This window comes from Gopherus evgoodei, chromosome 12, assembly GCF_007399415.2.
Source record: "Gopherus evgoodei ecotype Sinaloan lineage chromosome 12, rGopEvg1_v1.p, whole genome shotgun sequence".
NCBI lineage: Eukaryota > Metazoa > Chordata > Testudines > Testudinidae > Gopherus > Gopherus evgoodei.
In genome coordinates this window covers 25,980,876-26,002,655 of record NC_044333.1, presented here as the reverse complement: position 1 = coordinate 26,002,655, position 21,780 = coordinate 25,980,876, and the positions used below count along the sequence as shown (strand labels likewise).

General features: G+C 45.2%; 1 protein-coding gene across 1 annotated transcript; it reads left to right on the top strand.

The window, feature by feature from the left end:
* Positions 1–1,450: 1,450 nt before the first annotated feature.
* LOC115660196 (programmed cell death protein 2-like) lies at positions 1,451–4,617 on the top strand. The gene is made up of 4 exons (XM_030581283.1): positions 1,451–1,777; positions 2,805–2,968; positions 3,116–3,185; positions 3,739–4,617. The coding sequence occupies exons 1-4, from the start codon at positions 1,646–1,648 to the stop codon at positions 4,090–4,092; spliced, it is 720 nt and encodes a 239-aa protein (XP_030437143.1). The 5' UTR covers positions 1,451–1,645; the 3' UTR covers positions 4,093–4,617.
* The last annotated feature ends 17,163 nt before the right edge of the window (positions 4,618–21,780 follow it).

Here is a 21,780-nt window from a genome sequence, read left to right as displayed (position 1 = left end):
GGATTATGTTTTCCAATGTGCATTACTTTGCACTTATCGGCCATTTTGTTGCCCCATTACCCAGTTTTGTGAGATCCCTTTGTAACTCTTCCCAGGGTACTTTGGACTTACAAAATAACTCAAAATAGTTATCAGCTGCAAATTAGCCACCTCAGTGTTTACCCCCTTTTTCCAGATCATTTATAAATACATTTAATACCTATAATCACTTTTTTATTCTTTAGCCCCTTTTCCTATAAATGTTATATACACAACTGTTAACCCCTCAGTTTTTGAATTTCTTATTCTATCTCCTCAATGAAACCTAGACTGATGGGAAATTCTGAGATTATGTGAAAAAAGATAATATGGGGGAAAAATAAAGCACATTAAAGTGTGAGATAAATAATCTTGAGGTCTTTTTACTGTTAAGCGCCTACACGAATGTAAAATTTAGTTGCATTAGTCATATCAGATTTCTTTGAGGCTCTTTGTTGATGTAGTCTTTTTTTTTTTTTTGCACTGAGAGACAAGGTGAGTGAGGTAATATCTTTTACTGGACCAACTAATCCCTCATGGGGTTGTCAGGCATCTGGTTTTTGACCAGCACACCCAGTTGAAAGGGCTCCTCAAAGTGGCGGGCATGTCGCGCCAGCTCCTAAGCACAGGGGTGGCCATGGTGGCTTTGCATGCTGCCCCTTCCCACAGTGCAAGCACCACCCTGAGTGCTGGCTCTGCAGCTCCCATTGGCCAGGAACTGCAGGGGCAGAGCCAGGGGCTGGGGAAAGCACAGAGGTAATCACCGCCTGCACCCTAAACCCTCTCCCACACGCCAACTCTCTGCCCCAACCATGAGCCCCTCCCACACTCCCTCCTCGAGTTTGCACCCGTTTGGTGACCCAGCCCTGAGCCCCCTCCCATACTCCAAACCCCTTGGCTCTAGCCCAGAGCCCTCTCCTGCATTTCAACCCCCCACCCCAGAGCCCACACTCCCTCCCATACCCCAATCTCCTGCCCCAGCCGAGCCTGTAGACGAGGGTGGGGGATGGAGTGAGAAAGGGTGAGGGGCCTCAGAGAATGTGCAGGGCAAGGCAACTGGTGTTCGGTTTTCTGCAATCACAAAGCTGAGAACGACAACCCCATTGTCTCACCCCCCCCCCAATAGGCTGGGACTGACACAGCCACAACTTTTTGCACTGAGGCCTTTCCCCCAATGGTATAAGAATTGCCCCACTCTGCTCTGAGGGGCTTTGACTAAAGTCTCACTTGGATCTGAAAATGCTGGAGCAAATGTTAGTGCAAGGGCAGAGCGGAGGTGGGTCCCGGCGCGGTGACCGCGCTCAGCCCCCCCGCGCCTGCAGACGGTGGGCGGAGGCGAAGCGCCGGGCAGCAGCGTTCCGGGCTTGGCCAGCAGGGGGCCGCTCCTTCGGCAGCCCGGCCCAGGCAGCGCTGGGCGACCAGCCCGCGGGGTGGGGCGCGGCCCGCCTGTGAATTCAATAGGCGCACAGCGCCCGCCCCCATCCGCCCCCCCGGGATTCCTGCCCCAGCCGCGTGCGGCACGCGCTCTTCGCCCGCCCCACACTCCCCAGCCAGGCGCTCTGACTCCCTTGCCTGCATTTGTCCCCTCTCGGCCGCAGTAGTCACGTGGGCGGGCCCAGGGTCCGGTATGGCCGCCTCTGCTCGCTGCGCTCCGGAGCCCCGCGTGCTGCTGGGTCTCCGCGACGCCGCCATCCCGGACCCCGCCCGGGACAGCCTGCAGCCGCCGCCCTGGGCCACCAGCACGCTGGGCGGCTCCCCGGTAAGGGGGCCCCGCACGGGGGTGGCTGCGGGTGCCCGACGGGGGAGGGCGGGTTCGCGGGCCGCTCACTGGCGCTGCCAGCCCGGGTCGTTGCGGGCGCCCTGAGGGCGGTGCGAGGTTTGTGCTGCTTTGTAGCGCAATAGCAAAGCGAACTGCTGGTAAAATCCAGCGTGCGGGGTCCCCTGCAGGGCGGCGGCTTGGCGCCAACGCGGCTGGCGTTTTACCCCGGATCCTGCACTTACCTCTGCCTGGGGAGAGGCCCAGCGAGCCCTGGGCACGCACCGGGCTCTGCCCGCCCGAGCTCGCCGCAGGAGCTGCGCCTCAAGTTAGTGTAACGAGCTTAGCCGGGGGTGTCAAAAGGCTGCTGGAGACCTCCGCTATCTCCAGCGATTGCGCGTGCTCCGTTCTCCTAGATGCGCCTGGCACCTGGCAGGCGGGCTGGGATTTGAAGGATTTTTGCATCGCCATGTTAAGTCAGGCCATATGGCTGTGACCTGTGGCCGCCTAACTTAGCTTCCCGCGGTGGCCGGTGCCAGACGCTTCTGAGGGAAATGAACATAGTAGCGCTGTTACTGAGCAATCCATCCTCTGTTGTCTAGTCCCAGCTTCTGGCAGCAGGAAAGTTAGGGATACCCAGAGCATGGGGTTGTGCCCCGACCATGTTGGCAAATAGTCATTGATGGACCTGTTCTACATGAACGTATCTAATTGTTTTTTTAAAACCAATTATTCTTTTGGCCTTCACAACTTCCCCTCACAATCAGTTCCACAGGTTGACTATGTGCTGTGTGAAACCTGTGTGAAACTATGTTTGTGTTAAACCTGCTGCCTATTAATTTCATTGGGTCACCTTTGGTTCATGTGTTATGGGAATGGATAAATAACACTTCCATATTCACTTTCCCCATACCATAATTTGATATCCCCCTCTCATATCCTGCCTTAGCAGGTCTCAGTGCATTAAATACCACTGTGCAGTGCTTCTTGAAATCATCCTTCATTAAGGTCACTGTTTTCTGTCTCCTAGAATTGTGTCCCTTCGGTAACCATGATTTATCCTTCTTGTGGGATCTGCGGTACCACACTGATGCACATAGTGCAGCTATATTGCCCCCTTGAAGGCTCACTATTCCACCGTGTCATTAATGTATTTGCTTGTGCCATGAAAGGCTGCTGGGGAAAATCAGAAAGGTATGTATATGGTTTGCATTTCTCTTCTGAGCCTTCTAGGTGGGTGCTACTGTAATACAAAAAATGAATCCTGTTATCTTAATTTGCCTTTATCACATTAATTACTTGTTTTTCTTATGTGTCACTTTCTTATATTTCACTTTAAAGTTGGAAAGTGTTACGCTCCCAGTATTTGCAGATGCAAGGAAAAGAAACACAAGATTGCAAATTAAAGCAGGTATATCTTGCAAGTATGATTTCTTTTTAAGTGTGATATATAGTGTGTAATATTTAGGAACCTCAAACAAAATATATAGTTTCTTCACAGCTGGGATATTTTTCCTATTACAGCTTTTTTTTTTTTTTTTTTTTTGATTGTGGGTGAGTGAAAATAAAAATGTATGGTTTGCATGCTGGTAGACTTGAAGTCTGTTTGTACAGTTATTGATTAATTTGACTTGGCAATAAACGAATCAGATTTGTTTTTTGACAGAAATGGTGACCCATAATTTTGTAGTAAGTCCTACCTTTGTTCAACCTCCCACAAGGATTCAACTTTTAAAAACTGAAGTTATAATGTGTTCTATTCCATAGATAAATCTTTGGATGTTATACACTTGTTTGGCACGTTTCTCTTTATTTTGGGCAGTCTTAGTATCAGTATCTAACATTGGGGAAAAATTAAATTAAGCATTAAACTGAGAAACTTAGTTCCTTCATGTGTGTCAATAGAAGTATGTCTGAAATGTCTTAGGGACGCAGCCCTTGAAAATGGTTCTTTTTATTCTCAGAAACAAGAGAATAATTTTGTAAGAAAGGATTGGTGTGATGGAGCAGATGACTGGGGAATTTGTGATGAAACAGAATATCCTGTGCAAACCACCAGTCACCTACTAGGCTTAAAGACAGTGAGCAGTTCCTCCTTGTCCAGAGCCACAGAGTGTGCATCCCAGTTTCAAGGACTTAGCCTGTCAGAAACTACAGAAATCTCTGATTCCTTACATAGGCCAGTTCCATGTGGAGATGGGATAGCAATGCCTACCTCTTGTCCCAGATTCCAGTCCTACTATATCAATGTTGTGGATGAGGAAGACTACACTGACTACCTTGATACAGATTATGCACACAAACTTTTAAAGGAATAGAGAGGGCGTTGATTTGGAATTGTTGATGTCAGAAAGGCGAGAATAGGCTTATAGTCTGTGCTGTTAAATGAAGACCATTTGATAAACTCCTGTCTGCTGACCTTTTCCAAATTAGTTAAATCACTATTCAGAGTCTAAAACATTAGAGCATCAGTCAATTTTATGCTATCTTAATTATATATTATCAGTTAATTATATTTGATGTATGGATTATGTCCCGTATACTCGTAGTTCCCTAGATTAGTATTGAAACTTCCTTTTCCTGTGGATTTGAGTATGGGAATTGAATAACTATGAAAGATGGACCCATAGAGCCTTTATGAAGGTGGTAGTCGGAAAAATAGATTTTGGACATTAGAGTTATTGTATGCTGCTGGAACACTTGTGTAGCTGACCACTTGTACTGGAAACAATTGCCACTCTGTTACAATGTAAAGTAGGCTCCCACAACAGAAAAGTGTGGGCTCAATCTGGTACTTAAGTATGAAAGATGATACCACTTGCAGGATATACACCTCTACCCCGATATGATATAACGCGGTAAAGCAGTGCTCTGGGGGGGGAGTCGGGGGGGGGGGGCTGTGCACTCCAGCAGATCAAAGCAAGTTCGATATAACACGGTTTCACCTATAATGCAATAAGATTTTTTTGGCTCCCGAGGACCGCGTTATATTGGGGTAGAGGTGTACATACATGCTTCTCTGAAGTAATTTTCCTGTTGAGTTGAAAGGAGCTTCTTGAAAGGGTATGTTAGAGGACTTATAATGTATTGGGAATAAATAAAAACAACACCAAAATTAAAAACTGGAAGGGCTTTGAGAGATCGCAGAAGGGAGTGACACTAGATGTAAACAAATATGTGGTTGATTTGATTTCATGCATTATATTACAGGTTAGTTAGAAATAGCTTTAATGATTGTTATCCAGTGAATATCTATGAATCAGGACCAAACTGATCAATTACACTTTATTAAAGGGTTGCCTCTAATTTAAGAAACAGGTGTCATTTCATTATGGGTAATATAACAAGAAACTTCAAAAGTGTGTTGTTTTTTCCCTCAGAGTAACCATATTTATTTTTGAATATGTATACTGTACTGTGCAGCTTACTGGCAACATTTCCCCCTTATTCATCTAGTTTTTTAGGTGAAGGTGACAATGAGAAGTATGAAAAGAGTGAAGTCAAAAATAGGGACCACGTGTTCCGTAAATTTATGAAAAGAATTTCTGCCTGTCATGAACAAATTCTAAGGTATTTTGATAATCTAGACATATTTTTGGTGGGGTACAATGTCAGTCACTTGTGTCAGAGAATGAACAAGTCTTTGATTTGACATCACTGAAAATGTAATGTGTTCTTTAAATTATTTTAATTTTGCAAGAGTTGTTAAGTGTGGGATACAGCATAGATGACAAAAACAAACCATGTTCAGAACAGGTGAGATCCTCATCCCTGTTCTGATCCCTTTCTGTCAGTAAAATGGTTGGAGGAGCAAAAATTCCCTGGGCTACTTTCCTGTGGTTCCAGCACATTCTTCACCCTTACCTCTGGCCTTGTCCTGGTGGAGTCCCAGCAGCCAGCTCAGAATACAATCCACTCTCCTCCAGCTCAGGCAACGAACTGCTCTTAGTCTAGCCCTGCAGTTCTTCTTATACTAGCCGCTGGGCTCTGCTTGGTTGCTTCACACACAGCCACTCTAGGCAGCTCGGAGGACCCTCTCCACTGCCCTTTTCTGGGGCGAGGTGTGGCTGGGCCATAAGGCCTCCAGCAGCGGGCCCCAGGACCTAGTCCACCCCATCACACTGTTACTAATATTTGTGTGATTTTCTGGTCTAATCTCAGTTGAGACTTTGCAGTATTATCTGCAGGAAATCCAGTAAGTCCGCATAACAATTGAAAATGTGTAGAGCCCTGCACATCCACAGATATCCATGGACCATTTTTGCAGGTCGCAGATCAGATACAAATTTTGTATCTGCACAGGGCTCTGAAAATGCGTTCTTTTCTTCTCCTCCAGCAAGTCTCAATTATCCCAGCAGTTATAGATGGTGTGTTTATTCAGAAGAACCCTGAAGAGCTAATGGCTGGCAAAGACTTCAGTGCTGTCCCATATATAATAGGAATAAATAATCATGAATATGGCTGGATGCTTCCTTTTGTAAGTAATTTCTAATTTCTCTTCTACAGCATTAACTGCATATTATTGGCACATTTCTCAAACCTTTTTATACCAAGACACCAGCCTCCTCTCCTATTGAAAACAAAGTTTGGTCACCCATTCTTGGCTTGGCTAGGCTAGGCCTACCCCCGCCCCCTTCCCAGGCTCCCCCTGAACATTTTATGGGAGCTTTCACTTTTTCCAAAAACTAACTTTACATTCACAGAGGACCTTTCATTCTGAAGGATCCCAAAGTCATTACAGACCACCTCTGGGATGGAGGGTAGAGTAGAGGAAAGTTAAGTCTAAGAATCAGAAAAGACTGGAAATTGAAATAATGATCAACATTCCTCACCTGGCTCCCCCCCATCACACACACATACCTGGTCAGTGGGAGCTGCAGCTCAGATTATAGGACTATCAGATGTCACTGCAGAAGTCCTCTAAGTATTTTGCCATGGTCCTCCAGCAAAGAGAGGGAAATGAAGATCTAATAGCCTGAATTTTCAAAATTGACTAGTGATTTTGGATGCCCAGATTGTTTGTTTGTTAGAAAGCACTGAGTGCCACTCTCTGGCAATCAGACGCCTTTAAGGGGCCACCTCAGACTGGACATCCAAAAATAAATTAAGGCACCCCAACTCACTAGCCTCTCTTGTAAATTTAGGCTGATATTCAAATGTTAAATCAAGCAGGGGAAACCACTGTCTTTGTTAATTAATTAATAAAACTTTTGAGGCATCCATACATCGCAAAGGAGTAGTGACACAAAGAAACCAACTTTTTTTGCTTTGCATTTCAACTTTAGGAGTTTACAACCTCACTCCCTCCACATCACCAGCTGCAGGTTTCTCCAAACTGAGAGCCTCCTGTACTAGGAGAAATCTCATAGCTTGAGTTTGATTTACCTTATAGTCAGAACTTTAGGGATTTATATCTAGATCTGCCTTCCCTAAAAACTTGGCAAAACTTTGCTTATTCTACATCTTGTATCAACTTTTCTAACCTTAACTAGCAAGACTCAACAAGGGATTGGACACACATATGATAAGAGTATCCAGAGTTGTTGTCATCATTTTGGAAGGTATATGAAATCTCATGCTTCATGCCTTAATTCAGTCTCTAACTATTAGAGATCAGGATGAGACTTGATTTGCGGCAGGAGGTTGGGGGCAGATTACCTATACCTGCCTACTGTGTGGTTCCTACACCTTCTTCTGAATCACATGGTCTTTTCCACTGTTTGAGACCTAATAGTGTAGTAGATGGACCTTGGGTCTGATCCAGAATGGCAGTTCCTGTGTTATACAGAACCATTCGTTTGTGGGTTTATATGTAAATCTCTGTGTAGTTGTTAAGGTTCTTGGGCTATATAAACATAAACGATTATTTGTAATATGTTCCTGTGTAGTCATCCAAAATACTTGGCTTGAAGGAGGATATGCATAAAGAAACTGTCCTCTCTACCTTACAAATGCTGCACCACTCTTGGTAAGAGACCTGCAGATTTTCTCATGTCTCTTTCTTTTCAGATGTGTTGAACATTTAGGACTTGGAGGAGTTTTGGGGGGGTTTAGTACATACATTTTTATAAAATCCCACAGATGCTGAAGGGCCTATGTGCATTTTTGACAGTTGGGCACCTACTTGTCTGCATGTACTTAACACAAAGCTGGGCATAATAGGTAGTGTTCTCAAAAGCTACATTTATTGCTGGGCTGTCTGGTTCTGGTATAAAAAAAAAAAAGTATTTATAAGCTAATTGCTGACATGGAATTCTAGAGATTGGCACTTCTTTTTAATGGTTTATGGTTAATTTCTTCTTCTTATCCTTCTTTCCAGTCTGTGCCAACTGAATTTGTGTCTCTGATAACAGATGAGAATCTGAGAGACAGACAACCCTGTCGCCCTGCGGGACCGGTTTCTGGATTTGATGGGAGATGCAATCTTTTTAGTTCCAGCACATGATCTGACTTCAGTTTGGTCACTGCTCTTTCTAGTTAGGTGGCAGCCAAGCAGTCTCAGTTGTATTCGTTACTGAAGATCATTGGGTCGCTTTTTAATGTGCTTTGTGACAGGTCCCCCCCAAGGAGCTGCCTGGAACTGGAGTACCACTGAGTCCTCTGACCCATCAGCTTGGGGTCCCACTCACCCTATAATGCTGTCACAAGCTGCAGAAATGCTCCCGGTCTCACATTTTAACTAGCACACAGATAGGGACACACCCAGCTGTAATAACATGCAGACAGGCTTTCTGACCAGCCCCTGCATGGGAAGTCTATGCAGCTAGGACACTTACCAGCTTTCCAGGCATACACACCCCTCTGGATTTTTACTGTCTTGCGCTGCACAGAGAACTATACAGTGTAAACTCATAAAATTCGCCCTCTCCCTCGATGTGGAGAGAGATATGCAACAGCTTTCTGTCCCAAGTTATGATTTCCACACAACTAGTTTTAGACAAGACAAAGACAAGTTTATTAACAGCAAAAGATAGATTTTAAGTGATTATAAGGGATAGCAAACAGACAAAAGCAGAGTGCCTAGCAAATAAACAAAATGCAATCTAAATGTAATCTACCAAGAGGTTGGATATGAGTAGCAAATTCTCACCCTGAATGATCATTTAAGCTAGTTGCAGAGATTCTTAAAGGGCAAACTGCTCTTGCTTGCAGTTTAAAACTCTGGGTAGTTCTTTCACAGGCTAGAAATCCTCCTAGCCTTGGTGTAGCCCTTCCCCCAAATTCAGTCCTTCTTCCTCAGGTGTTTACAGGAGTCTCTTTGGGCAGGGAGTCAGTGAAGAACCATGATGTTGTTACTTTCCTGCCTTAAATAGCTTTTGCCTGTGTGGGAACCCTGTGTTTCCAGGCTTAGTTCCTATGCTTTTCAGTGGAAAAACACTGGTATTCCAAGATGGAGTCCAGTACCAGGTGACTTGGTCACATGTCCCTGTAGAGCAGGGGTCGGCAACTTTTCGGGAAGTGCTCTGCCGAGTCTTCATTTATTTACTCTAGTTTAAGGTTTTGCATGCCAGTAACACATTTTAATGTTTTTACAAGATCTCTTTCTGTAAGTCTATAATACAGAACTAAACGATTGTTGTATGTAAAGTAAATAAGGTTTTTAAAATGTTTAAGAAACTTAATTTAAAATTAAATTAAAATGCAGAGCCCCTCGGACCGGTGGCCAGGACCCAGACAGTGTGAGTAGCACTGAATATCAGCTCACATGCCGCCTTCGGCACTTGTGCCATAGGTTGCCTACCCCTGCGTAGGGTCACAGCAGCCATAATTAAGAGGCTGTTTGTAGTGTTCTCAGGAAGGCTCCCTGTTGGGAGATTAGCTTCTTCTAAGACCTGTTTTTCTCCCTAATGTCCATTCTCAGGCAGCCATCTAGACTGCTTGCATTCTGTCTAGTGGGCATTCCCCAGGTGTGAACACATTTGTAATAAATGCTGTGGCAAACTCAGGAAAATTAGCTACCAGGAAAGGGGTAGTAATTAGTCCCAGAGGGGTTAAAAGGCCTCTCCCTATCCATTGAGGGGAGATAGCCATGGAGAAATAAGGTTCAGCTGGAACAGGGGTTACCAGGGAACTGAGGGCTTGGCTACACTGGAGAGTTGCAGCGCTGGTGATGGGGTTACAGCACTGCAACTCACTCTGTGTCCACACTTGCAAAGCACAGCCAGCGCTGCAACTCCCTGGCTGCAGCGCTGGCTGTACACCTGGTCTGCTTGGGGTGTAGCGATTCCAGCGCTGGTCATCAAGTATGGCCACCAAAAGCGCTTTTATTGGCCTCCAGGGTATTAGGAGGTATCCCAGCATACCTTTTCAGCCACTCTGCTCATCATTTCGCACTCCACTGCCCTGGGCTCAGGTGACCTGCCCTTTAAATGCCCCGGGAATTTTAAAAATTCCCTTCCTGTTTGCTCAGCCAGGTGTGGAGTGCAATCAATCAGTGACCATTCCTCCACGCCCCAAACAAGCCCCAGCATGGAACACTTCCGAGCTGCAGGACCTCATCAGTGTTTGGGGAGAGGAAGCTGTGCAGTCACAGCTGCGCTCCAGCCGTAGAAATTATGATACCTATGGGCAGATATCAAAGTCCTTGCAGCGAAGGGGCCATGAACGGGACGCGTTGCAGTGCAGGGTTAAAGTAAAGGAGCTGCGGAGTGCCTATTGCAAAGCCCGTGAGGGAAACCACCGCTCAGGAGCTGCCCCCATGACCTGCTGTTTTTACAAGGAGCTGGATGCCATACTTGGATGTGACTCCACTGCCAATCCGAGGACCACGATGGAGAGTTCAGAGCAGGGAGAAGTGGGGGAGGGTGTAGAGGAAGCCGAGAGTGAGGCTACTGGGTTGGAGGGAGACACTCCAGAGTCCCAGGAGACATGCAGCCAGGAGATCTTTTCAAGCCAGGAGGAAGCTAGCCAGTCGCAGCAGCTGGAAGTTGTTGGTGAAGAAGCAGCAGAGGAGCGGGTTCCTGGTAAGCAGCTTTTATTTTAAGGATGGAAATGTTTTGGGAGAGGAGGAGGGGGGAGGGGGGTTATGGCTGCATGCATGCATGCATGCCTAGATGTTGAATAGCCCATTGATTTGGTCTATCACGTCTCTGTAATCGGCCTCGGTAACCTCTTCAAAAGTTTCAGCCAGAGCGTGGGCAATGTGCTTGCGCAAGTTTATAGGGAGAGCCACTGTGGTCCTTGTCCCAGTCAGGCTAACGCGTCCGCGCCACTGTGGTGTGAGGGGTGGGGGGACCATTGCTGCACACAGGCTATCTGCATAGGGACCAGGGCGGAATCCACATTGCTGTAGAAGACCCTCCCTCTCTTCCCAGGTAACACGCAGCAGTGATATATCTGGCAGTAGAAAATCCTGCTGAAGATGTAGGGATACTGTTCAGTGCAGGTTCCCCCCCCAGCTGCTCTCTGCTTTCCCCAATGTACAGAAACCCCAGTGAGCCCTGACTCAAGCAGCTCCCCTTCCCAGGTGAGTCGCGGCAGAAACACTCACCCCATTACTCACCATGTCTTCGCTGCTGTGACCTCTCTGTGCCATGTTTGCTATGTGTAAATGATGCTACAAATAGTCTACTAACTCCTTCACTGTGATGATAAACAATGTAGCCTCTGTATTAAATGTTTGTTTCTGTTTTTTTAAGTGTCCTTGAATCCTCCGGCCCTGTCATAGCCTTCTCAAAGACTACAGAACTTGAGGCGCAAGCCAAGGAAAAGCAAAGAAGATTTGGTGAAAGCAGTTATGAATCAGTATTCTAGAGAGAGTAAGAGGCTGCAGGACTGGAGAGAGAAAATGCATGTGTGGAGGGAAACACAAAACAGGAGAAAGGAATTGGCTACCAAGAAAAGCACAAAGCAGCTGATAAGCCTCCTGGCATGCCAGACGGACTGTATGCAGTCTCTCGCAGCCATGCAGGCAGGTCAGTACCGTGCTAACCTCCCACACACACACACACACACAAAGCGCTCTCCCTTGTTCCCCAGTGTTTGCTCAAAACACCTTTCTCCCGCAGCCTGGTTCTTACCACCACCAGCTGCCCCCAACACCTGTACGTTCACCTACCAGCCCTGAGAACTACAACCCTTACCCCATGCACTCAACCCCCATCACCATGCAGCATATTAATCCTGAAGTGCAGCAGGCATTGCACAGCAATCCAGGCAGGACATATTCAAACCTCTGAATGTACAGTCCACCACCCTACCCCCCTGCTCTTTTATGTACTGTATTTTGAATAAATGATTTCTTGGCTTTAAAAAATTTTTTATTATTGCAGAAAGTGAGAAATATTGTACCCCAAGGGAAAAACAGGCACAGCAAATCATTGTAACCACTGCACTTCACACCCGTGCAAGGCGCCAAACATTACTGTTGGCTTTCAGCCTCAAATTGCTCCCTTAAGGCATCCCTAATCCTTGAAGCCCTGTGCTGGGCCTCTCAAGTAGCCCTGCTCTCTGGCTGTGCAAATTCAGCCTCTAGGTGTCGAACCTCGGAGGTCCATTCCTCACTGAATGTTTCACCCTTCCCTTCACAAATATTATGGAGGGTACAGCAAGCAGATATAAGAGCGGGGATGCTGCTTTCCCCCAAATCTAGCTTCCCATAAAGACACCTCCAGCATCCTTTTAAACGGCCGAAAGCATACTCCACAGTCATTTTGCACCAGCTCAGCCTGTAGTTGAACCAGTCCTTGCTCCTGTCAAGCGTCCCTGTATAAGGTTTCATGAGCCATGGCATTAAGGGATAAGCAGGGTCTCCAAGGATCACAGTGGGCATTTCGACGTCCCCTACTGCGATCTTGTGGTCTGGGAAAAAAAAGTCCCAGCCTGCAGCTTCCTAAACAGGGCACTGTTCCGAAAGATGCGTGCATCATGCACCTTTCCAGGCCATCCTGAGTAAATGTCAGTGAAGCGCCCACGGTGATCCACAAGCGCTTGGAGAACCACAGAGAAATACCCCTTGCGATTAATGTACTCGGATGCCAGGTGGGGTGGTGCCAGAATAGGAATATGCGTCCCATCTATCGCCCCTCCACAGTTAGGGAAACCCATTTGTGCAAAGCCATCCACAATGTCCTGCACGTTCTCCAGAGTCACGGTTCTTCTTAGAAGGGTGCGATTAATGGTCGTGCAAACTTGCATCAATACTATTCCAACGGTTGACTTTCCCACTCCAAACTGGTTCGCGATCGATCAGTAGCCGTCTGGAGTTGCCAGCTTCCAGATTGCAATAGCCACCCACTTCTCCACTGGCAGGGCAGCTCTCAATCTCGTGTCCTTGCGCCGCAGGGTTGGGGCGAGCTCCTCGCACAGTCCAATGAAAGTGGCTTTTCTCATCCGAAAGTTCTGCAGCCACTGCTCGTCATCCCAGACTTGCAGGATGATGTGATCCCACCACTCAGGGCTTGTTTCCTGAGCCCAAAGTCGGCGTTCCATGGTGCTGAGCACGTCCGTTACTGCCACAAGCAATTTAGTGTCTTGCGCATCAGGCGAATCAATATCATTGTCTGACTCCTCACTGTCACTTTGGAGCTGAAGGAATAGCTCAACTGCCAAACGTGATGTGCTGGCAACATTCATCAGCAAGGTCCTCAGCAGCTCGGGCTCCATTTGTAACAGAAATCGCGCTGCAGACTCACAATGGCGCCAAACTGCTTGGAATGTGTAGCGAAGCACCACGGGGCATTGGGACAGGAAGTGGAATGACCCGCACCCTTCCGTCCCCTTCCCACAACCCACGGCGCCAAAATAGGACGAGGTGCTCTGTGGGATAGCTGCCCACAATGCACCACTCCCAACAGCGCTGCAAATGCTGCAAATGTGGCCACACTGCAGCGCTGGTAGCTGTCAGTGTGGCCACACTGCAGCGCTGTCCCTACACAGCCGTGTGAACACAGCTATAACTCCCAGCGCTGCACAAATCTAAGTGTAGCCATGCCCAAAATTAGCTTCAGCTGTCACCAATTGCTGGGGACCTTTTTAAACCCTCCCTGGCAGGGAAGCAGGGTGGGAAGTGAGAGAAGTAGAGTAGCTGCAGCAGGAGTCGGAAACTCTTCCTGCAAGGAAGATTGCACTCTCCCCAGAACGAGAGAAAAACAGAGCAAGGGACTGACTGAGAAAGGGTCAGCCAGACCCTGCACGTCCGGGAAGGACTTTCGCTTTGCTCAAGCCTGTGGCTCCAAGGCAACAAGGGACTTAGCCAGCAGAGGAGAAGCAGGTACTTTGCCACAATGCATAGATAATATTCCTAACTTCAGATACCAAAATGATACATGAATACAAATAGGAAAATTGTATTAAGTGAATCATAATATTTTCAGTGATATCTCACATCATCTATCTTGCATAAAATATATCATAGTTATACCATAATCATGTTATACTATTTCTATGAAGAATATGGGGTGTAATGCCACAGTGCTCTTCCTAATCTTGGTGATTGAATAGTGGACTGGGGACAGGGCACTTCTGTGAGTGTACTTCCGCTTTTCACTTGTATAATCACTTTGACTCTCAAAGACAGAACTCAAGTATTCCTTGTGTTAAGCAGGCTTTAATTATTTCTTCTGTAATATCTCCCTAACCTTTTTCAGTCACTGTTCCCCCTTTGGTACTGGATGCAGCTAAAAAGCAGGTCCCTCTCATTACCGATTTAGCTATTTTAGGATTTTACACTGCCACCTGCCAGCATAGTATTTGCTATTGCTCTCCATTGTACATGGAAGACATTCAAAGTCCCTAGTGGACTTCATGGCATCATTAGTTCTCCTTTTGTGGGGTAAAAACTCTTATTGGAATATGTGGTTTGTTTTGTTTGGTTGATTTTGTTTCAGCTTTTTTGGGGTGGTGGGAAGTTGTGTCAATGGGATTTTGGTGGTGTCATTTTTATTATGGTGGAAAATCTTTTTCAAGAGGTTCTACAGTGTCTCCTAAAGACGATCCGATTCTAGATTCAGCCGATTTCTTCTGGAAGTTGGTTCCATAGCAAGATTGGGGGATTGAAAATCCGTTGCTCTAAATGCTCATGTTCTTTGTCCTTTGGTTTGTCATCTGCATTGTCCCAAACGAGAACAACTTTCTTAGCGGTTCATAGATCAAAATGAAGTCTTTAATGTATCTGGGACTTGATCCATTAACTGCTTTGAATCTGATATCCTTCCTTTTATGTTTGGAGATCATATGTCATCTGAAACTCAAGTTAGAAACTGTTGATTCCAGTCTCCAGTTTTAACTCCTCACTATAAAATGTAATATGTTGTAGATTTAAAAAAATAAAATTTTAAGAAAGGACAACTTTCATTCCCAGGCAGCACTGAATGGACTTGGTACCTTTGTGTGTTGTAGAGGTTTTTCTATTTATTTTAATGGTGTTTTCTGTTAGCATCTGGATCTCCTGTCTACTTTTATGAATTTCAACATCGTCCAAGTTCAGCAAGTTTCAAACCAGATCTTGTAAAAGCAGATCATGGAGATGAAATGAGTTTTGTCTTTGGAGGGGCATTTCTTACTGATGAGACATCGCTGTTTGGTAAGGAATTTTGTAATCTGAAGTATGTTTATTGTTCCAGTAGAACTGCAGGTTAGCCCAGTGTTTCTCAAATGCAGCCACCGTGGCCACATGCGGCCACCAGGGATTTTTCTTGCGGCCACAGCCCCTTGAACAGTAATAGGGGGCGCAAAGAAGCAGCCCCCTCTCCCAGGGTTACCAGCAGTGGTTGGGCCCTGCCACCTCTGGAGACACAAAAGCTGGAGGAGCAGGCAGATAGTGAGTTCCCCACCTTCCCAGGGCTGGTGGGGTCAGGCTTCAGCCCTTAGGTGGTGAGTGGCAGGCTCCAGCCATGGGACTTCAGGCTCCATTCCCCAGCCATACGGTGGCAGACTCTGGCCCCAGAGTCACACACCTCCACTTCCAGTGTCCCTGGCCCCCGCTGCTTCCATATCCATCTCCCCATCCCGGGCTTGCCGTGGCTGAGTAGGTCTGCTGTGAAAAGTGATATATTTGTATGTTTGTTAATATTGCTTTTTACAGAAGACTTAGTAACTAGCATGTCTTTGGGGGGAGCAGGGGGAAGCAACCAAAAAAAGCAAAAGACAAGAACGTACAAAGCACCTTATTTGTGTTTCTATTCTGTTTAGGTCCAGTAAAGAATGGAGACAACTGTACATTATTTTTATTATTAGTCTGGAAAAAAATCCTACATAAATAATGATTTGGGCATAGATATGTGCATATTTATTAGTTTCTCCTAAAGTTAATTAAATATTTTAGGAAAAATTGTCAGAGTGGCTACCAGCAAGAGATGGTGGCCGCATTCTGAGTCCCTTTCCCACACCCCACCCCACCCCCCCAAAAAACAAGACCATTGTTATGAGAACCCCTAGATTAGCCATATGTTGTTCCCTTTGGTATCATGGGCCAACAGGTACCTGCTAAAATCAGTAGAGTTGCACAAGTGGGTGTATGAGAAGGTAGAATTTGACCATATTTAAATCAGCCTTGCAAAATTCTACTTGTAAAATTAAAAACATATGTTTCCTTCTCGCTCCCCTCATCACAGATTATTCTGTTTGATTCCCCAAAGTAAAGATGGTTGTTTGGCATAGGAAAGGAATGGGTAGTTTTTGCCTGTGACACTACTTTTCCCAGTCCTCACCTGACAACATGGATTTACATCAGGATTCCTTTTTATCCAGCAATATATGGATTTAACCCTTTTTTGGAGGCTATAGACATATACATTCCCTTTCTCTAGCACCCACTCCCCACACACTCACATTGACCCTCAAAGTAATAGTTTAACTGGCAGTCTATAAAATATTGAGATTCAAAAGGTTAACTATAGTTGGTGCAAGGTGGTTCTGAATCTACATCTATTACCTGTTTTCACTACGCAAACAAAGTCTCCTTTGATATTTCCAGCTTCCAGAGATGGTACAGAGGAAGAGGAACACCTCAGCAGGACAATAATGAAATATTGGGCTAACTTTGCTTGAAATGGGTGAGATTCATGGCTTGTTTTCAAATAGAGAATTTGCCCTTTAGAAAGTATAGCCAATTAAAAAGCCCAGTTATGCAGAACCTGTCATGTTTCTGAAGGAGCTTCCTGGACAGCCCTAGTGACTTCAGTCCTCTGCTTAATTACAGAACAGGTACAGCATATGTAGTGACAGTGCAAGCTGCCGCCCAGAGCCTCACTAAAATGTGTCGCAGTAATGACCTGGGACCATCTTGAGAGCTGGGAATGGAACCCATGGCCTAATTTACATCTCACACTAGTGCCCTATGTGACGTAGTAATGTCAACCTAATCCCCACAGTAGATGCTGCTAGCTCAATGAAAGAATTCTTCTCTTGACATAACCACTGCCTCTCAAAGAGGTGGAATATCTACATCAATGGAAAAAACCCTTCTGTGACTATAGCAAGTGTCTTTGCTACAGCATCATAGCTGCAGTAGCTTAGACATACCCAAAGTCTCCTGCGTCCCAGTTCTACACACTATCCTTCACACCACACTACCACCTCTCAGTGCCTATTATTGTGATACAAACCCTTCCATAGCAGAGAAGTTATTAGAAACTAACCTGAGCCCACTAACTTATTTCACATGGTAATGAACAGCGGTCAGAAGAAAGAGGCATTGTTAGTCTGGGCAAGATTAAAACTGAAGGCCTAGAAGTTATGGACTATCCCATTCCCAGTCTATATCACCTCTGTATCACCTTTTCATTTAATTGTGTGTAGAAATCCTAATGGCGCAGGTTTGGTGGAATGGCCAGCATATGACATGGAATGAACAATACCTGGAGTTGAATTTACAGCAGAAGGAAGCAAAGAAACTGAAAGGGAACAGAGTGGAGTTCTGGACAAAGACTCTGTCTGAAAAAATCAAGAAAATGAAGGAAAAGAGAGAGCATGCAGAATTATAATTCATAATGTGGGGGCAGAAAGGACATGTATGTGTGTCACAAAATAAAATCAGATACACTTGGTTTAAATGAGAAAAATTATCAAATTCTGGAGTCTTATCCAGAGATTTTTTTTATACTGTTTCATGTATCTGGTGGAAGGGATCAGTTTGCAGAATGCTTTGACACCCATAGGATTCATTGCTCACTCCAGCAGGGAGATCTTCCAGGTAAGTTAAACAAGGCACTAATATAGATTTTTGACATCAAAGTCATTCTTTGGAAAAATAACTCACTGAAGGAGGATCACCAAAGGTGCTCAAGAGTGAACTATGGTGCAGAGTCCCCAGTAGAGGAGGACTTAACATCAGTTCAGCTCATCCCCTTGCAGAAGTGCCCCTGGGAAGGACAGTACATTGGGTGCTTGGGAAATGGTTGGACCCCTATCTTGGGGGCATTTTATTTCATTTTCTTTTATGTTTTTGTTCACCTTTTCAGATTACAAACATCCGTTCAGAGCAAAGACTTGTTTGACTGTGTGTTGTTTCTGCTGAGTCATTCCACCAGTTTGCTCTTTTGCACTAAGCTGTGCAAGGCTAGACTGACGCACAATTTTTCCTAGGATGCATGTGACACACAGGACCTGCACAGTCTGCTCCATGCATCAAGATGGAACAGATTGCTCCTCTTGGTTCACCAATCCTGCTCTTGGGTCCAGTGCAGAGTAGGGGAAATGAACGCCCCTCTCCTCTCCTCTCCTTTCTGCCACTGTATTGAAAATGTGAGTGCAGGGATTGGTACCATGAGATGCTTTTACTCAGCTGTGTAAAATTGAGGTGGAGGATTTTATTATATACCATGCAGGTCTGTGAGAGGCCACCTTTACTGTATAGCACTCAGTGAGGGACCTTCAAGATGAGATGTGTAAAGTAATTGAGAACAGTCGCCCTATAAAATCAACCTTCAGATCTAGCACAATGTGGCTCATGTCTCCATTGGGACCTCTGGGCACAACTTTGATAACAGTAATAGATGCATGCAATCTCAGAAAAAATGGAAAAGCTGATGACTGAAAATCTAAAACTCTGCCAGAACTTGAGACATTTAAATAAAAGAAGAATTATTCATTGAGGTTTATTTACAATTTCTACTCTAACAATACATATATTTTCCGTGTGCCACCATAGCCTGGTATAGCAACTTGATTTATTACTGCTATTCAAGGCAGCCGTCTCTGTTCAGTCTATTTGCCTATCCAGAAATAGTAGAAAAGGACTTCACCCCTCTGTTTTCTTAATTGCAACTTTATCATTTTCACCACTGTCAAAGTCAGCAAGAATCCTCTCCAGAAGTCTGAGGAATAAAACTCTCAAGGAGAATGTGTACATAACCATAAAAATCTGCTATAACTGAGCTATTATGCAAAAACATTATTTTCCAAAAGTTCAAATTTATGGTGTTTTTCCATTCTAAAAATATACCATGCGTACTAACTTTTGTAAGAACATTTGGGAAAATACATGAATCAGCAAATCTGAATGAGCCTGAGCAACAGTGGGTTAAGGGCACAATTCAGCACGAATATGAGTAGGTACATAATCCGTGGGACTAGTTCTGTGTTTAATTTTATACACATGCTGAGGTCCCTTGCCTGCGGGACTTTTGACTTCTGACCCAGCACTTGAAGCTAAATACTGATGTAGGCCATGAACTCAGGGCACACATGTTTGAAAACTGGGCCTTTAAATTGTTAAATGTACCTGAGGAGGAATCTCACTGGATCAGTCCATTCCATCTAGGGAAAGGCAAAAGAAACTCAAAGGCAGTTTGCCAACTTCTCAAAATACTTGAAGCTACTTCTTCTAGTGTACTGAAAGAGACAGCCCACTTAAATAAACACAAGTCAAATCATTTATGGAAAGCCTGCCCTGGGAAGTAGAAAAGTATCTGTTGACATCAGTGCTCCAGAATGAATGATCTTTTAGAGATAAGGCCTGATGAATCACTGCCGCAACAATTAGTGAGGAGGAAAGACTATCTTGGAGGACAAAATCAAAGCCAGAAGCAACTGTTGATTTCACTGGTCTTAAGAGGGTTTTTGATATCATGGAATTATTGTACACCCCAAAATGAGCTACTGAAAATGACTAAACAAACTAAAAGCAGCTCTTAGTTGATGGAATGTGCTGCCACCACTAATGCAAAGAAAATTGCCACGTTGATTTCTTCTCTCCCCCCTCACTGCGGTTATTTCTCTAATAATACACTTATAGGACTGGAATGGTCTAAACTATGCTGAATGTTCACTCAAAGCCCAACTCTGCAAAGTGCTGAGTGGCCTGTAGTCCCACTATATCAGTCAATCCGATAACCTCAGGGTGAAATGTCACAAACAAGTCAGAGATGAGATCTGACCAGAGCTGCTTGCATAATACTTGTTCAGCAATAGTGCAAAGTTTTCAAGCCATTTGCGCAATACTGCACTTGTTCACCCAGCTCTTGATACATGGTTATCTATGTCTCCATGTTAGAAACCAGTATTAGCTACGGAAATACTAAATATTCCAGGAGGAAATTAGTACTTAGCCATCAGTAAGCTGGCGCCAGGCACTCCAGTCCTCATGAGATCACAAAACACTGCAAAGGATGACAGGGACTTTGAACAAATATGAACATGACCTCTTGTCCCGCCCCCTCCCCAACACACATCCCCCCTGAATACACCCAGCTAGTATGGCTGAAAGTTACACCTGATTTATTTGTTAGGAACCAAGTAAAGAAAATGGAAACATCTTGCTTTCTGACTGCATGTTATGTCAACTTAAAGTGTGCTATGGCCATCTGTAAGGGGGCTCCTACACATGCTGACCCGCCTTTCCTATCTGGCTTCACTGCTCACCTCTCATTTAGGAGCCTGAACAGGATAAAACACCAGAAGCAGCAACTTGTGGCTGTGCTAGGTGGTGCAAGCAAAAGGAGCAGGGGACAGGGCTGGCTCCAGGCAGCAGAGGAGGAAGCATGTGCCTGGGGCGGCACATGCTAAGAGGCGCCATTCCATCCATTTTGGGGGCGACACAGCCCGGACTTCGGCAGTTCGGGCCACTTTTTTTTTTAGCTTTGGGTGGCAAAAATGGTAGAGCTGGCCCTGGCTGGGGACATTGGAGCGCTGGTGGCTGTGTTGGTGTCACTAAGCATAACCCTAAGTAACTCGGGAGGGTGGAAGGCCACAAGGGTATGGAGCCTTCCTGGTTTTAGGCCTCAGCAGACAAGAGTCCCTCCATGTTTGAATTTGAATCGACCTAAAAGGCCAGGTGTAACAGCCGTTATCAGTTGCAACAGTTCTAACTGGTCTAAAGCAGAAATAATGAGGCCTGTGCAGCTTTAGCAGAAGGACAAGATAACTTGCAGAAGGAAAACTTACTAATGAGCTGCCGCGGCCAAGATTACTTAGTGCACCTGTGCTTACATAACTGCTACGGGGGGGGAGGGGGGAAGAAGAGAAAAAAAACCTTATAAAAAGGGATAAGCCGCTTGTGTAGCTGTGCTGGATCTGAGGCATGTCAAGTCTCCCAGCACTGCTTTGAGATCTCAAATAAACTTTGCTTGCTTCTCCACCCTGGTGTGTGCTCATTGGCGCTAAGCACTCCGGGCATGAACCACTTTTGCTTGCCTCAGGCACCCTCTGTGCCTGCAACAGCTGGAGCGGCTGCTGCTTCCAGTTCCAAATGAGGTATGTGGTTAACTGGTCATTTCATAACTCTGGTGTTCATAACTCTGAGGGTCTACTGTATATTATAAATTATAATACAATATAACATAAGTCAAAATGATAACGAAACTGTCAGCCAATACATATGTTAGGCATAGGGCTTACCATATTAATATTGTATTATAACCATTATATGGGCAGGTATGTTTACCAAATTATACTATGTCCTTCCCACAACTCTGTCCACTTTGCTCACTTATTTATCCCACAATTGTCTGCAAAGTTAATTTTAGCTTTTGGCATTAGTGAATATAAAGCTTGTCAAAGGCAAGATATGTTCTATGTCCTGATACAGGTGCCTTCCTGGGCAACTGGTTAAAATGTAGTAGCCAAAA

What these genes read in the sequence shown, in the direction of transcription:
- LOC115660196 (XM_030581283.1), top strand. Translation starts at nt 1,646, where the DNA reads ATGGCCGCCTCTGCTCGCTGCGCTCCGGAGCCCCGCGTGCTGCTGGGT. An exon ending in GCACGCTGGGCGGCTCCCCG is followed by an intron (nt 1,778 to 2,804) that starts GTAAGGGGGCCC and finishes TCTGTCTCCTAG; the next exon opens with AATTGTGTCCCTTCGGTAAC. An exon ending in AAGATTGCAAATTAAAGCAG is followed by an intron (nt 3,186 to 3,738) that starts GTATATCTTGCA and finishes TTTTATTCTCAG; the next exon opens with AAACAAGAGAATAATTTTGT.